Source organism: Trichoderma atroviride, chromosome 2, assembly GCF_020647795.1.
Source record: "Trichoderma atroviride chromosome 2, complete sequence".
Taxonomy (NCBI): Eukaryota; Fungi; Ascomycota; class Sordariomycetes; order Hypocreales; family Hypocreaceae; genus Trichoderma; species Trichoderma atroviride.
The window spans coordinates 2,690,526-2,706,080 of NC_089401.1; the positions used below are offsets into that span (position 1 = coordinate 2,690,526).

General features: G+C 51.1%; 6 protein-coding genes across 7 annotated transcripts; 2 read left to right on the plus strand and 4 right to left on the minus strand.

Annotated features, from left to right (window-relative positions):
• Positions 1-432: 432 nt before the first annotated feature.
• TrAtP1_003685 (uncharacterized protein) lies at positions 433-4,452 on the minus strand. Its single transcript, XM_066111991.1, has 5 exons — positions 3,921-4,452; positions 3,558-3,857; positions 2,258-2,298; positions 2,040-2,203; positions 433-1,968 (listed from the first exon to the last, which is right to left on the minus strand). The coding sequence occupies exons 1-5, from the start codon at positions 3,962-3,964 to the stop codon at positions 952-954; spliced, it is 1,566 nt and encodes a 521-aa protein (XP_065968073.1). The 5' UTR covers positions 3,965-4,452; the 3' UTR covers positions 433-951.
• Positions 4,447-7,278, plus strand: TrAtP1_003686 (uncharacterized protein). 2 transcript variants are annotated; one of them, XM_014088219.2, is made up of 7 exons: positions 4,447-4,970; positions 5,058-5,079; positions 5,191-5,200; positions 5,270-5,410; positions 5,475-5,935; positions 6,012-6,883; positions 6,946-7,278. In XM_014088219.2, exons 1-7 carry the CDS (start codon positions 4,929-4,931, stop codon positions 7,201-7,203), a joined length of 1,806 nt encoding a protein of 601 aa, XP_013943694.1. In that variant the 5' UTR covers positions 4,447-4,928; the 3' UTR covers positions 7,204-7,278. The 2 variants fall into 2 exon arrangements, with proteins under 2 accessions (XP_013943694.1, XP_065968074.1); XM_066111992.1 differs by lacking the exon at positions 4,447-4,970 and having other exon boundaries at positions 4,971-5,200.
• A 212-nt stretch (positions 7,279-7,490) lies between these two features.
• TrAtP1_003687 (uncharacterized protein) lies at positions 7,491-9,699 on the plus strand. Its single transcript, XM_014088092.2, has 2 exons — positions 7,491-8,589; positions 8,645-9,699. The coding sequence occupies exons 1-2, from the start codon at positions 7,513-7,515 to the stop codon at positions 9,455-9,457; spliced, it is 1,890 nt and encodes a 629-aa protein (XP_013943567.2). The 5' UTR covers positions 7,491-7,512; the 3' UTR covers positions 9,458-9,699.
• Positions 9,700-9,853: 154 nt separating this feature from the next.
• On the minus strand, positions 9,854-12,591 carry TrAtP1_003688 (uncharacterized protein). The gene is made up of 2 exons (XM_014088093.2): positions 11,075-12,591; positions 9,854-10,996 (listed from the first exon to the last, which is right to left on the minus strand). Exons 1-2 carry the CDS (start codon positions 12,098-12,100, stop codon positions 10,022-10,024), a joined length of 2,001 nt encoding a protein of 666 aa, XP_013943568.2. The 5' UTR covers positions 12,101-12,591; the 3' UTR covers positions 9,854-10,021.
• Positions 12,592-13,141: 550 nt separating this feature from the next.
• TrAtP1_003689 (uncharacterized protein) lies at positions 13,142-14,260 on the minus strand (the record flags this gene model as incomplete). The annotated part of the gene is made up of 4 exons (XM_014088094.2): positions 13,142-13,365; positions 13,432-13,584; positions 13,675-14,079; positions 14,179-14,260. The coding sequence occupies 4 exons, from the start codon at positions 14,258-14,260 to the stop codon at positions 13,142-13,144; spliced, it is 864 nt and encodes a 287-aa protein (XP_013943569.2).
• Positions 14,261-14,273: 13 nt separating this feature from the next.
• Positions 14,274-14,465, minus strand: TrAtP1_003690 (uncharacterized protein; the record flags this gene model as incomplete). The annotated part of the gene is made up of 1 exon (XM_066111993.1): positions 14,274-14,465. One exon carries the CDS (start codon positions 14,463-14,465, stop codon positions 14,274-14,276), a length of 192 nt encoding a protein of 63 aa, XP_065968075.1.
• Between the last annotated feature and the right edge of the window lie 1,090 nt (positions 14,466-15,555).

Here is a 15,555-nt window from a genome sequence, read left to right on the forward strand (position 1 = left end):
CTTCTTCTTCTCTTTTTTCCCCCCAGCATGCTTTGGATATAACGGCCGGCAAATGGTTTTTACTTAGTTTAGCTAAAGAGCGGGATGCATAAAGTTTATTCTTTCTTAAAGGCGCATGAAGCGTTTATTTGGGATTTTTGTGAGGAGCTCATTAGGAGCAGGGAAAGCAGGGCATGGGATAAAACATATACCAAACCGGATTGGAACGCATGAGATAGCAAAGAGCCTTTATGTTTTCTTTTTTTCCAAATATATTTTTTGATTCCTATTACAACGTATTTTGGTGCAGATTGAGATCCGATGAGTTGTAAGAGAAGAAAGCAAATCCCCACATATACTCTCTCCTTTGTGCCTCCGAGCATAGCTACTTGTCTAAATTGTATTTTTGACGTTTTCTCTTTGCACAAGTTGCAACATCACAATGCCAGGTTTGAGTTTTAATACCATATATTATACCATTCTGATAGTAGTAAACGACCCATGTTTTTTTTGTTCTTGTCCCCGAGTCCACAAACTGACCCTGTTTCTCGATAAAAGCAATAATAGTAAATAAGTGCAAGCGTCTTCCCTTTCCCCCTCTCATAGCTAAACAAAAAGAAAAAGGAAAAAAAAGAAAAAGAAAAAAAAACCTTTGAACAAAATCAAATCAGTCCACAAGGAAGAGAAAAACCTCCCCCTTTCCCCCTCATTCACTCAAGTATCTTTATCCTCCATCCTTCCATCCTCTTCTAGATGCTCAGCCCAGTAGATCGTGCTGGTTCCCTCAATCTGGATATTCAGTAAGTAGTATTAATACAAGTCCCATCATTCCGAAGAAGAAAAAAGGAGTGACGGCGAAAAGGCCCATCTGCAGCGGGTAGCAGTTTGAGCGGTCCCTTAACTCTTCGAGCAGTCAAAAATGTCAAACTGGGTTTCATCCTGATCGGACGTAAGAATCCCTTGCCATTTCGTTCATCGAGCGTAAGGATGGAAGCCTCTGCTTCCACCACGTCCACCGCCACGGTAGTTTGCGCCAGGCTTTCCGGCGTTCTTTGGTCCTGTTGGGGCGTTGGCCGGCGGTGAGTGTTGAGGATCGGGGGTTCCTCCCTGACCGACGCTTCCACCCCGTCGAGATGATCCCTGGTTGGCATTTGGTTGCGGCACATCGTCGTACATGCCCTCCCAGGATGTGGGAGCTCCTCCACCTCCACCCATGTTGTTGTATCCGCCGCCACCATAGCCTCCACGGCCACCTCGCCTGCCGCTACCATGAGGACCCTGAGAGCCTTGCTGCTGATACTGGTCATAGCCATTGTAGCTACCATCACCACCGCCCTGAACACCGCCCTGTTGTTGCTGCATCATCTGTTGTTGCATCTGCTGCATCTGCTGCATCATTTGGGGGTTCATATTGTTCATCATATTTTGGCCAGGACCACCGCCACGTCCCATCATCTGCTGCATCTGTTGCATCTGCTGCATTTGCTGCCACATGGCCGGGTTCATGGGCATGCCTCGAGACATGGCCATTTGTGACTGCATCATGGCAAAGTATTGCTGCATTCGCTGAAAGTATTGGGCCATGACCTGTGGTGTCATACCTGAATTGTTACCACCCATTTGCTGGCCCATTCCGACTTGGCCGGACTGGTCATCACCCTTTCTGAATTTTCCACGTTTCGACGCCTCCTCTTCCTCTCGTAGGTTGCCCCTCGGCTGGGCCTTTTTAACTTCAATGGGCTTTCCATGTATTTCAAGTGGCACATTGATGCAGGCATCCACGCCGGCTTCGCTTTCGAAAGTAACGAACCCAAACCCTCGAGGCCTGCCTGTGTCTTTATCCATCATCAGCGTGGCATCAACAACCCGACCAAACTGAGCAAAATATTCCCGAAATTCTTGGTCTGTAGTATCTTGGCTGACTCCACCAACAAAAATCTTGCTGGTCTTTTCTTGTTCATCCCGAGGAATTGCTCTCTTGGGATCGATCTTGACATCAAAGTTAGAACATACAACAGCACTTCTCAAATATCGGGGTATCGACAGGGAAGAGGACCCACAATTTTACCATCCAGGAAATGTTCCTTGACCATGACAATATTGACAGTTTTGGCGTCCTTGAAGGTTAAGAAACCAAACCCTCGGGATCGGCCGGAGCTGCTGTCTCGCATCACAGTGCACTCGACGACTTCGCCGAATTGGGAAAAGTAGTCTCGCAGAGATTCTGTCGACTATTAGCATTTCTGAGAATCACTTCGCGGGACGAATCGGGACATACGGTCAGTCGTCTCCCAGTTTAATCCACCAATGAACATTTTTCTATAAATTGGCAAACGTTAGCAATTGCATATTGAACACTATGGGCTCCTTGTAAATAAATAGCATGTGAATGAAAGCCAAATCAAATCAAAAAAAAAGTATCAAAATTCATGCAGTATGCAGTATGCAGATTTGCGACTGAGAATTCATCGGGCGGTGACATGAGAGATGTGGCAGTTGCCAGCTTTCTTTGAGGCATAAATGGGATCCATGGTGAAAGTCCATCGCAATACGTTGTTGCTGTCACCTGGTCGAGTGGCCTTGGAGGGGTTGCCAACTGAGGAAACATGCATATATCTCAAGTCAAGGCTGTGTGCTTGCCCCTGCCGCCTGTCGTATAAGGAAGGACTTATTTAGGTGTGAATATATGCGCATGACCTCAGGCGGCACGTATCTGGCTGTCGGCTTTCCCAAAATCCGATGCGATACATGTCCAAAGCATTCCCTCTTACTTGTCGGAATTGAAGCAGAGATTATAACAGCAGATGTCATTGACGGCGTTTAATGGGCTCCACTGCGACGCGATGCTTGAGAGATATCCAATGGCATGACAGCGACTGCAAGGGACGCAATGTGCCAGAAATATGTCGAATTTTGTTTTCCTTTCTTTTCTGTCTTTCGTCTTTTGTGCTATCGTTTTGACTCTGTCTCTGACTGTCTGTTGCTAGGTACGAGTTGACCCTAAGCGCTACCCGCTGTCAATCTTGCTACAGCCTCCCGAGAAGTGCATGCGCTCTCGTCGGGCTATTTTAAGACTCTGCGACTGAGAGCTATAATAGACAAGAAGGGATTCCATAGTGGAATTGAAAAGAGTTGGTCGGTAGGTCATCTTGTTTGTCCTCAACTTTATCAAAGTTTGAACCCCCACCAGCATCTAGACGGGCAAAGGCCATTGCCTCCTCTTCTTATTTCCCTTTGGATATCTCTCACTTGGGATGGCGTCTTATTGTACTCTTCCCCGGTAATATCAGGATAAAACCCAGCCGACAATTCTCATGATCGTTGATACTGTGCTCCCTGGTAGACCAGGCCATTCCACCGCTGAACCTGAGCTGAACCTGATTGCTTTCCCATCGTATCAAGCCAGTCACTTTGCTCTAAGCAAATGTATGCCGTCATATGGTTGCAGGATGCAGGATTACGCGCTGGCTGATAGCTCTTATCACATTGCAACACCGCTGCTGACACTTGTCGCAGGTAGTATGGGAAAAGGGGATTATACGCGGAGAACTGTGGCGTCACATAACAAGAGAACTCACCCATCTTCCTTCGCACTAGCTTTATGAACAGTCCCGTATGGGGGAGTTGACGGCATATCGTCTTGTGGCATCATGTGGTTGTTGGTGGAGGCTCCTCCTCCTCCTCCTCCCAGGTTGAAGTCAACGTCGTCGTCATCGTCGTCGTCTACATCCTGGTTCATCGCATCGTGGCCGCCATCGTCCAGGTCACCAGCAGGAGCAGGAGCAGACACTGGCTCGGGCTGCTCAGGAGCTTTGGCTTCGGTACTATGAACAGCACTCGCAATCGGCGCGGCGGGCCTTGCGTCGGTATCTTCGTACCTATGAACGCGCGAGGTTAGTACATCGATGAAGAGGAAATCTAGAGGAATCGAACAGCCTTACAGGTCGGCGAAGAGATCGTCCTCGAAGTTCTCAGCTTCTGTCATGACGGAAGTTTGCAGAGTGAGGTGAATTTAGAATTGACGTAAGGCGAAAATACCGGCTGCCACGATAATAAATCGCTAGCAAGGCCAAACTATCACGAATCGAACGCCAGAAAAGTATCTAGATTAGTAAAACCCCTTTGCTGTAAAGAAAGCAACGGATGGTTTTGATGACGGCGTGGAGAGAAGAAGGTGGAGAGATTGAAAAGATTGGCGACGTGTTGTGGTGTTGGGTGTAAGGATAAGGATGAAGTTGCTCCTTAGCAAAGCTTAAAAGCAGGCCGCGCTTTGCTGTGCCTAGTTGCTGACTAAGGCAGCAATCCGTGGGTACGGAGAACACCGTGATTGAACGTGCTTGTGCAACACAAGCTCTGTTTATCGCCAAGAATGTGGTGAGTGGTCAAGAGCATCTTGTACAGAATACACGCCTTGCATACGGCCAAGGCTCGGAATCGACCTTATTGGCGTTCCTGCACCCTGATATCTCCCCGTGAAACAAGGCTGGGCTTTGCATTTATTGTAGAATGTACTCATCAGTACTAACTAACTATCTGAAGAGGGTAGAATCTACGCGTATTTCTGTTAGCGCACATGTGTCCTTGGGTAGAGTACGCCGTCGGGGGTGTCTCCGCAGGTGGCCAGGAGGTGCCAGCCTTGTCGACGCGAGGCAAAGTACAGCCGCTAGCGTTGGCAGTCGCCATAGCAGTGCGCTCAGTGGCCGTTCAGGGCAATTACCCCGCCTTAGCATCGGCACTTCAGCGCAGTGCCTGCTGTACTCGACTTTGTACAGTACATGCATCGTCCCAGCGTGGCCTAAATGGAGCTCGGCTGAGACCAAGTGGACAAGACACGGACAGGCAACATCAGCGATTACAACTTGCTTGGCACGGTCACTAATTGAACTCGTTCGCCCAACACCCCGCATAATGAGGCCTCCCCTTTGCGCTTTCGACGACCATTCGTGAACATGTGGTCGTCCTCTGGGAGCGGCAAGAAGCCGGTCAATTCAGTGAGTGCCTGCATGCAGACCCCCTCCTCCCCTGGGCCGGTGTCACAACCGGCGACGAACGAGGATGCTAACAGCTGATGTCCACAGCCACAGGAGATGGTGCAGGTCGGTATGTTATCTGAACGCCTTGCGTCGCGGTCGACTGCGAGGGACAATGCGCCCTGAGCGGCGAACAATGGGACATGTTGCTGACCGAAGCTCGATTCCGTTTGCGCGTTAGATCGGTCTGAGTATGCCGCATCACCCCATCCCGTTGCCAACTCCAGCGCCGCCTTTGCTAACGTCACTCCTTGCTACAGATCAGCCTCTCCATTCTGGAGACCACCGTTGCGAGACAGCACAGCTAGACGAAGTGCCACGAACCCGGCTGGCCGAGATGGTTCCAATCTGGTTGTTGGAGCCGCATACTCCCACGCGGATGTCCTCAAATTCGACACTCTGTACGATGCCGCCGCAAATCGCCCCATCCTGCCCGTTCGATATCGCTAACATTGAATGATGAAGAAACCTCTCCAACTCTTCTCTGCCTCGTCCCAGAACTCCTCCCTCAACGTCGTCCTCCAGAAATCGCATCAATGACGCCACTCCGCCGCCACCACGTGGTTCTGCGACCTCTACCTCGCCACCCTTTAAAAGTTATATCAACTTCCTCTCAAAAACCAACGATGATTGGAAAGCGGACGAAGACGAAATGCTAGGGTACGAGGACGACGACGGGGACGACTTTGGGCTCCCTAGCCTCTCAAACATGAAGAGAAGGTCAAAACGAATAGCCACTCAGAACAGGTCTGATTTGAGCCAAGAACCCTCGATATACGCAAATGATGGTTCATTTGGCGGCATCCGGGCCCGGCGATACTCAAACAGCGCAGATATTTCGGCTGAGCGCCCGGCACCAACCTATCCCATGCCAAAGAAGAGCGAAGGAAAGATCCTTCGGCCGCAATACAAGGACATATTAAAAGGTTAGACTTGGTTACCCGTTGACACTCTGACGAGCATTTCACAGTGCAATTTAAACATGTGCTAACTTTTGTATAGACCCGGCAAATGCGCTTCATTTGATAAACTATCCCTCAATTCCTAGTAATGCACCGCAGAAAGAAGCCGACGCAATTAATTCTCGAATTACCCGTATTAATAAATTTAAACGACTCCTCCAAGCATCGTCAATATCACTTCCCGACCTTCGCTCATTAGCATGGTCAGGTGTACCGCATGAAGTTCGTGCCATGACCTGGCAACTACTTCTCAGCTACCTCCCCACGAACAGCGAGCGGCGAGTCGCTACCTTGGAGAGAAAGAGGAAAGAGTACCTCGATGGAGTCAAGCAAGCATTTGAAAGAAGCGGAACAACAGCCGGCAGCTCTTCAGCTGGAAAAGCGAGGGGCCTAGATGAGGCTATTTGGCACCAAATCAGCATCGACATACCCAGGACAAACCCTCATATTGAGCTGTATAGCTACGAGGCAACGCAGAGGTCGCTGGAACGCATCCTCTACGTCTGGGCCGTCAGACATCCTGCCAGCGGATACGTTCAAGGCATCAATGACCTAGCCACTCCGTTTTGGGAGGTTTTCCTGGGACTCTACATGACAGACTCTGATATTGAGACTGGCATGGATCCAGGCCAGCTGCCCAAGTCGGTCTTGGACGCTGTGGAAGCAGACTCATTCTGGTGTCTTACCAAACTCCTCGACGGCATTCAAGACCACTATATCGTTGCTCAACCTGGCATTCAGAGACAGGTGACAGCCTTGCGTGACCTGACTGCCAGGATTGATTCCAAATTATCCAAACACCTCGAGCAAGAGGGCGTTGAATTTATACAATTTAGCTTTCGATGGATGAATTGTCTCCTTATGCGCGAAATCAGCGTGAAGAACACGATTCGCATGTGGGATACATATCTTGTAAGTAAAGCCTCCATCTACTCGTCTATAATCGGCCAACAGCCAGCTAATCAGAAGATTAGGCCGAAGAACAGGGCTTTTCGGAATTTCATCTCTACGTCTGTGCAGCACTTCTTGTAAAGTGGTCTGACAAACTGGTCAAGATGGATTTCCAGGAGATTATGATGTTTTTGCAAAGCCTTCCTACGAAGGCATGGGCCGAAAAGGATATCGAGTTGCTTTTGAGCGAAGCATTCATCTGGCAGAGTCTGTACAAAGGCTCAGCAGCGCACTTGAAGGGCCAGCCGCAGCGTCCTGTGCTAGCGAATCTACAGTTATAGCGTGAAATGGCATACACTTGAGGAGCTGTTAATGCGGGAATAATATATATATACCATTGATAATTTTTGCATCCATCTTGTATCCAAAGGGCGATGAGTGCAGTATGAGCTCTCGAACGTAGAGATCACGTGCTGGCGCGCCAGTTGGGCGTCTAACCGCGTTTGTAGTCGTTAATACTGTGCCAACTATCACCAGTCAAAGCGTCCTAACTGAGCTTGCAAGTAAAGCAGCAGCGTTGGCATTTGGGAGCTGGTTGTTTTTCTCTTTTTTTTTTTTTTTTTTTCTTCTCGCCTTTGTTACTCATCAGCATGGGCCCTATAACCATTGCAGATTCTGATGATGAAAGTGACTCAAACGGGCAGGTTGTCGCCCCTTCTCTTGTGACAGCCCAGGCACAAACGCGGTCTTCTGAGCAGGGGAGTCTTGCAACCGCTTCGACAGACTCAGCTTTGTTCCAGCAAATCTTTAATGAGCAGAATGCCGCTGCTTGTGAGAGAGCACTGCAACTTCAGCTGCAGCAAGAGCTGGAAGATGCGCCACACCAAAGCTCGGCCATGACAATCCCTGATGTTCCCTTTCAGCGGACTACCAAAGGGTTCTATCATTCGTCCCTGACATCAGTGACGGATCCCCGTTCAGAAATAGCTCGTAGTTTCCCAACAATAAGGTCTTCGGAAAAGACGTTGGAGAGGACGCAGGAGAGGACGCAGAGCGCAGTAGACCCTTGGGAGGTACCAAGCAGTCCGGGAGCGCCTAAATCACTGGAAGAACAAGCAAAGGATCATGGAGGCCATGTGCCGGATCAATCATATGGGAGAGGTAAATCTCTTCTGTGTGTGGACACGCCACTTGAAAATCGCTGGGACGATCTTGAAAGTATGGGAGGTCGAGACAAAAAACGGAGACGCCTGGACCAGTCCGAAGCAGCTCTGTCTCAAAGCAATGATGTTGATTTGATCATGCCTCCTAATGAAAGCAGACTTATCAGCACTGATAATGAGCAGGAGACGGCAGCAGCATCCAGCACCTCCCTCCCTGCCATGCCCATTGACGACACCAGCTCGGCATGCCAACTCAAACACTCGTCTCCGGTGGAACGTGGGCCTGGGAATGCCCTGAGTGCCACATCTAGTGCTATCCCAAAATACAATAATCTGCTTCTAAAACAGCAAACTCAGTATGCAGTTGGATCAAGTGGGTCGGCTACCAACATCAACACACCGCGGAATGAAATGTTCTCGATCCAGAGCTTTGGTAGTAAGGCTCCTGAGGAGCAGGAGAGCACCACCACTACCAAGAAAGTAGAATATCGAAATTTTGTCTCACGAAGAGGCTCCTCTCCTGACATCATATCCGCACCAGCACCTGATCTGGATGAAGTTGCTGTAAGTGGGCACTGTTCGAGCATGATACAATCAGAGAGCTAATGAAGTTTTACAGCCTGTGCCAGAGTATTTACCTGGTCTAGATTCTGAGCCGAAGATCGATCAGGAATACCGTGACGACAGGGATCCTTTGGCTGACCAGCCTCGGCCGCCAGATGAGCTGCCGCCGGAGGAGCTACCGCCGGAGGAGAGTGATGCCGAGTTCGTGGCACGTCCTACGCCAGCTGTCAAGTCAAAGAAGAAGAGAGGCCGCCCGAAGAAGTCTCTGGAAACTGACGAGCCGCCACCGGTAAAGCCGGCTGAAAGTCCTACTCCGGCGACTGATGCAATATCGCCAGTTCCAACGACGCAGAAGAAGAAACGAGGGAGGCCTAAGAAGCAGTCAGACGAACCCCCTGTCGAGAGCGTTCTGCTTGCTGCCGCCACTCCCACCCCTAATGTTAGTGGTGAAAAGAAGGCCCGTGGGAAGAAGAAAGCCACCAAGGGACGAAAGAAACTTGTTGTGTTGAGCGACTCAGAGGGTGACCATTGTGCCACAGAGGACCTCACAGCGGAGGAGGCAAGGGAGCAGAATGTTGTTGAAGAAGCACTCAAAGCAGAAACTACGAAAGACGATCAGAAAAGAGCAGCCTCGAGCAAGAAGAGTAAAACTAAAGCTTCCCTTGACGACCAGATCATTCCAGATAATAAATCGGAAGATGAAAATGAGCCCCAAGAGATAAAGCAACATGCTACACGAGAGAAGGAAGAGAAATCAGGGGACAAGAAGGGGCTTTCAGCGCTAGGACTGGCCAAACCTATTTACAGGGTTGGGCTGAGCAAACGATCCAGAATCGCTCCGCTGCTAAAGTCGGTACGGAAGACATGATGAAAAGCAGATGGGGTGAAATAGAAAAAAGGCATTTGATAATGCTATTGCTACAAGAAGATTTAGGATGTTGACTCAAGTTGGTGGCAAAGAGTCCAACTAATCGGACTCAACCTGGCTGCCATTTGATGGAGTGTGAGCTCTTTGAGATGATTACCTCTCCCTACAAAGAAATAGGTGAGATGGTTGATACTGCCCGCTAAGCCTATGCCACCCGACTAATCATCAGAAGTAGAATTCGGTATTCAGGCATGGCCAGCGTCGCTATACTTGTTGGACGTACGTTGAAAGGCATCCTCAACCCCGTCTCGAACATGTGGTATTAGATCAAGTTATTTGAACTTGACTTGAGACATAAAGGGTCAGCTTGGCTTGGCTCAGCTTATATCACACAATGAGCAAAAATCACGTTTATATATATGTAGATATATATAATCCATCTCTCACATTGAGACCAGAAAATTAACCACGGATTCTCAGACATATGGGGACCTTCTAGAGAAACAGGCATTCACAAAAAACCCCAATACGCTACAACCAAAGTATTTCAGCACAGCTGTCTAATCAAAACACACCCAGTGGAAACTTTCTATAGTAACCCTGGCTCTCCTGAGACATAACCTTGGCTCCGACACCATCACACTTCTCGTCCCAGGGACCGCAGTCAGCTTCACAAACAGCCTCGCCATCAGGCACAACCCCCGTGTCAAAGTAATCAGCAATATGCTTATGCAAGCAGGCACTGTCACCATTACCCATGGCACAATGCCCAAGAGCCTCCGCAATGAGAAGGCCCGCGCCGGGATGCTGAGCGGCCATGGCACGAGCCGCAGCAAGAGGCGTCACCGGATCCAGACGGTTGGACACGAAGAGGATAGGAGCGGCGGGATGGCCAGGAAGCGGCTTCTGCTTCTTCCCCGAGCCGTCGGAAGAAGACGCAGCCGGCGGCGTAGTAAAGGGGCCCTTGAAGACCCAGTTGGGGCGGAAGTTGAAGTTCCACGCATTGCACGCCATACGGACGTTGGCCCAGTAGGCGCCGTAGACGGCCGACGTGCCGACCTGGCGACGGACGTAGCGCTTCCACCAGGGCAAATCATGGCCCGAGATGTCATCGCCATCGGCGCAGAGCACGCCGGCGCCGGCTTCCTGCAAGAAACGCTCCGGACCGCCGTCAGCGGCACAGGCGTCCCTGAGCCTGGGGATCTGGCGGCTGAAAAGCCTCTCGACAATGGCAGATGAGTTGCCCCTCATGGCGTCGTCGACGGCCTTTGCGTAGCCCCTGAACGAGTCGCGCGGCCTGTAGAGGGCCTGGCCGAGCAGCTCGCGGATGTCCTGGCTGCTGATGACGACGGCGGCGCCGGAAGGACTGACTGCGGAGATTGGCTCTTCGTCGAGCTTCGCCAGCCATTGGTAGAAGCGGCCCTTGACTGCCGTGTCGTTTTCGCGGGCGAGGGCGCAGTTCTTGGGACCGGCCAAGTGGCAGCCGCTGAAGAAGCCATCGGCCAGCTCATCGGTGTCCTCGAGGTTGGTCAACCAGCCCTATCATACAAAATGAATGAAGAGACAAAACATTAGCGAAATCTCTCAAGAAAAAACATGATGGCCATCATTACGTACGGGTCCCGAGGAGTAATCCTTTGCATTCACAACCCCGTCAAGCAGCAGCCTCCCAACACGGCCGGGGAACATGGACGCAAAGTAATTGCCCAGAACCGTGCCGTACGAGTAGCCAATGTACTGCACCCTCGGAACATCATCATCGGTATCCTCCTGTGAACTCCTCCGCTTCAGCTCCAAGCGACCATCGCGCTCACCAGCCTCCCGCGCACGCAGCTCCGCAACCTTGTCCACCATCTGCACCAAGTCGCGCGCAACATTCGGCGTGCCCATGTACCCCAGAATCTGCCCGCCATTGACGCCGCTCTCGTCCGCCTCCTCGCACCGCTGCCCAATCGCCCGCTGCAGCGCAAGCACATACGGCAGCGCACCGTCGCCGGCGAGCGATCCGCGGCCCCGCAGCTCCAGCAGCGCGGCATCGCGGCCGAGCATGTCGCGCGCAAAGCAATTGGCGCGAGGCCAGCTGCTGCCGATGCCGCGCGGGTCAAACGACACGACCTCGTAGTGGCGCCGGCCGGGCTTGTCCAGCACGTCGCGCAGGCCTCGGCCGTCCTGGAGCAGGAGGTCGACGCCCGAGGCTCCAGGCCCGCCCGGGTTGGTGAAGACGGAGCCCGCAAAGGAGGCGTCGTCGTCTGGCACCGCGGCGGGCAGCTTGATCATGGCAATGGCGATTGTTCGCGGGTCGCTCTCGTTCCTGTAGTCCAGGGGGGCTGTCAAGCGCGCGCACTGGAAGCCATCGAAGCAGTCGTGGTACTCGAGATGCTCCGACGGGGTGATGCTTGTCCAGTCGAATTCGCTGCTCGCATTGCTGGCTGCGGCCAGGCCGACGAGGCCGTTCAAGGCGATTCCTACAGTGGCCCGCATTGTGAATCTAGAGAGCCATGTCAAATGAGAATAAAAATTCCAAGACGGCAGTGGCGGTTTATATACTGCATGCATGTATACAAGGGGTCGCGGCCTGGAAAGATGGATGCATGTGATTAATAACAAGCCGTGTACTATAAGAACGAAGGGATCGCGGGGCATCCCTACGAGACACTTACATACTTACACACCCAGTTACCTTCAATCACCAACCAAAAATCTCGCTTTACGAAATAATCTTTAATCGATCCATCCAATGCTTTTCCAAGACTCAGAATTCAGACCCAATGTTAGGAGTGCAAATATTGCCACTGCGCTATACACATACATACATAGGTAGAAGCCGCTTCATCGATACGTGACAAAAGTACCCGATAGGAATCGCTCCCCAGTCTGCTTTTGGTGGCGAACAAGGGGGGCTGGTGGTTGTTGTAGCCAACAGCAGAACTTTTGTATCAAGCTACGAATTGGGCCTAGAGAGCCCATAATTGGCCTGATTTGCACACAGCTGCGAGCCAAAGGGTCCAGTTCAGATAAGAAGGCCTCGGACAGAATAAAGTCGGGAATTAAACATGTACCAAGGCAGCCGTGTACTTCAATATCCATCACTTCTAACCAGACCTCAAGGTTGTCATTAAAAAGGTAGGTTTCACACAAACATTGATAAAATAGATATGCACATCGTTTTTTATTGATTGTCTTCCCCAATTGTAGCTACTAAAAAAAAACCTACATGGCAATAGACCTTATGCCCGTACACTCTTCCTCTCTTCTGACCTTTCCCTCCACTGCCTTGATGCTAAACCAAATCATAATATAATAGAGCCGACGATGTGATGCCAGTAGCTTCAGACAGCAGTAAATCCATCTGCAATTGCCTGTCTCGGATGCCAGAAAGAATGAAAACGCAAGCCTAAAGGGGAAAAAAGAAACGAGAAATAAAGGATTGGGGAGGAATGCCGTGACGGGCCGCGAAACACTCCCCATTTATGAAACAGAAAAGAAGAGAAACGAGAAACGAGAAAATGCGCAAGAGAAACGAGGCATCACGCCCGGCTTTGGCCAAGTAGATTGGCATGTAAAAGTACAAGAAGAAGAACAAAACAATACTTTAACCATTACCCTCATTGTTATACCACTCCGCGTAGGTAGGTAGTCGGTGCAACAATGTCAGGCACAGCGTGCACAACTCTCACAAAAGTTTCAGGCCTTGGGTTCATCATCGAGGTGCTTGATGCGTTTTTTAATTATTTCAAAAGATGAGAAGAAAATGGCGTTGACGGCACACGACCGAATCATGGAGACGCCCAAACCGCGATACATATGACGCTTGAAGAATTCGATTTTCGGCGCTGGTTCGACCGTTTCGCCGCGTGAGTAAAGAAGAGCGTTCCTCTGGTATATGCTCTTTGCTGAGTCGATGGGATCTACAAAAGAGAGTTTATAGGGTTAGCAAAGTATTTCGAGAGAACAATTGTGGAGTTTGAACTCACAGATCATAGCCCATGATACCAGCCCGCAAAGGCCTCCAGATGCAACGACAGCCAGCTTGTTGTTGTTTGGGCTATCGCCAGCAAATGTAGTTCCAAGCTGTTTCCCGCTTTCATATACCATAAAGTAGATGGCTGTGCCCAAAGTATCTCGCACTATTCAGACGAATGAGTTAGACACAGTTCAAATCCAGTTGAAGCAAAGTGACCGATAAGCTAATTCTACATTTGAGGGGCAGTGCTTACAGAGATGTAACTGGAAACCGGTATAAAGTCCCAGAACTCCTCGATGTTTAATGATGTTAGCCATGGTCTTTAGTGTGCCCTTGTTCTGGTAGCTCTTAGCCACCTCGCGACTTCGCTTGCAGTTTGTAGTACGCTCCGCCAACAGCACGGAAACCTGAGCGCTGAGCTTTGTGAGTTCAAATGGACAGGCCAAAAAGGTGATTGCGGAGCCTGCGGTTGCGCCAGCGGCACCAAAGCAGGCCACTGAATAAAAGGTGGGATATGTTCCAGGAGTGTTTGCATGGCGGTGAATATCGAATCCAGTGTGTTTCTTGACCCAGTCGGAGTAGACATGCTTTGCTCTCCGGTAAATCGAGAAAGAGACGGTGCGGACGAGTGTGATGCTCGCCATGGGAGCAGTGACACCTGCAGAGGGTTAGCTGGCGGCGCTCTCGGTCATGATAGATGAAACTGCGTCTAGACGGGACAATGGTTGAAAGATGAAATGGTTCGTCACAAGCCTACCTCGAAAGAATCCCCCCAGAGCTTCTGTGCGGTAGGTATGTTTGACACAGTCCAAGAAGCCTCGATACTGATACGTCTGCATGCGTGTCTTGACGCTATCGAGGGGGGAAGGCCGCGAGCGTGGAGAAGACGCTGGATGTGCTGGCGGCGACCTCGATGCGGTAGCGTTTTATGAGTGCGTTGGGCCATTCCCGCTCACGGTCTCGTCCCCCAGAATGAGGCATGACGACGGCTGATGCGGAGCGACCTGTGACATCTTGGTAACCACGCTTGGCCTCAGCGCTCATGCTTCTGGCAATTTGGCGTCCGGTCACAACGCGTTCAGACGGCGATCTCGTATGAGACCAGAGTCTGGAGCGCGGATCGCAGCACGGCCAGCAGCCAGCAGCCTCTTGTCCATCAAGAGCCCGCGAACGCAGAGTCCGGGGAGACGGCTCGCCGAAGATGGACGAAGCGGTTTTGTCGGTTTTTTTTTTATCTTTTTTGGTTTATGAGATTCGATCTGGAGAACAATGGATTGAACGTGGATTGAACGTGGGGTAGACCTGGAGTCGGATACGGGGTTTGGTCGATGACGATCAGAAGGGGGACACCGACGAGCTCTTCAGCGCGGAGTTGAGCTGGAGGCGAATGGAACTCAAGAGAGACAAGGTTGAATGACGGAGTCGAGTGGTGGTTGCAGATGGAATTGAGGCGACAGGCCAATCGAAAGACGCTTTGTGACAATGAGAGACGACGATGATTCGAGTGCCAGACGGGCGCTTGTTGCAAAGTGCTGGTTGAACCGCCGCCAAGTGCCGATGCCGATGCCGCCGCCTGGCCTGTGGCGTGAAACGCTGCTTGGGCCACTGCCTGTCGATGCTATTGATTGCCTGTATATATGGCGGCGTGAAGAAGAGGAAAAAGGAAAAAGGAAAGAGAAAAGGCCCTGAGCGCCCCGAGAAGAAAGCTGCAGACAGGACGACGAGACGGAACTGTGTTCGGTGAGGGGTGTCTTCCAGGGCTAAGCTCGAACCGCAGCCCCTCGGATTGAGCCCATGCCTTTTTGTTTCTTTCGTTGGAGTTGATCAGATCCCGAACTGGGGGAGCGCCGGTGTGGGGAAGCCCGCGGCAGTGGGAGCTGATAGGGCATGAGGTCACTGCGCGGCACTGTGCTGCCATTGGGTCCCCGCCTTGCAGTTGCAGTTGCAGTACTTGGCCTGCTATCTCGCCCTGCTGCGCTCCCTGTAGCTGCCGCCACTACAGCACGGCCAGCGATGAAACTGTCGTCACATGTCCGTCTTTTTGTCTCGTAGGCTACTACTACTACCGACTTATACCTGATAGCTGCCTAGGCAGATGCGTTTAAAGGCAATGGGCAGAAGCAAGCCCCAATCG

What these genes read in the sequence shown, in the direction of transcription:
- TrAtP1_003685 (XM_066111991.1), bottom strand. Translation starts at nt 3,964, where the DNA reads ATGACAGAAGCTGAGAACTTCGAGGACGATCTCTTCGCCGACCT. An exon ending in GACGATCTCTTCGCCGACCT is followed by an intron (nt 3,858 to 3,920) that starts GTAAGGCTGTTC and finishes GCGCGTTCATAG; the next exon opens with GTACGAAGATACCGACGCAA. An exon ending in GCTAGTGCGAAGGAAGATGG is followed by an intron (nt 2,299 to 3,557) that starts GTGAGTTCTCTT and finishes GCCAATTTATAG; the next exon opens with AAAAATGTTCATTGGTGGAT.
- TrAtP1_003686 (XM_014088219.2), top strand. Translation starts at nt 4,929, where the DNA reads ATGTGGTCGTCCTCTGGGAGCGGCAAGAAGCCGGTCAATTCA. An exon ending in GCAAGAAGCCGGTCAATTCA is followed by an intron (nt 4,971 to 5,057) that starts GTGAGTGCCTGC and finishes TGATGTCCACAG; the next exon opens with CCACAGGAGATGGTGCAGGT. An exon ending in GCATGTGGGATACATATCTT is followed by an intron (nt 6,884 to 6,945) that starts GTAAGTAAAGCC and finishes TCAGAAGATTAG; the next exon opens with GCCGAAGAACAGGGCTTTTC.
- TrAtP1_003687 (XM_014088092.2), top strand. Translation starts at nt 7,513, where the DNA reads ATGGGCCCTATAACCATTGCAGATTCTGATGATGAAAGTGACTCAAAC. An exon ending in CTGATCTGGATGAAGTTGCT is followed by an intron (nt 8,590 to 8,644) that starts GTAAGTGGGCAC and finishes GAAGTTTTACAG; the next exon opens with CCTGTGCCAGAGTATTTACC.
- TrAtP1_003688 (XM_014088093.2), bottom strand. Translation starts at nt 12,100, where the DNA reads ATGCCCCGCGATCCCTTCGTTCTTATAGTACACGGCTTGTTATTAATC. An exon ending in AGGATTACTCCTCGGGACCC is followed by an intron (nt 10,997 to 11,074) that starts GTACGTAATGAT and finishes TTTGTATGATAG; the next exon opens with GGCTGGTTGACCAACCTCGA.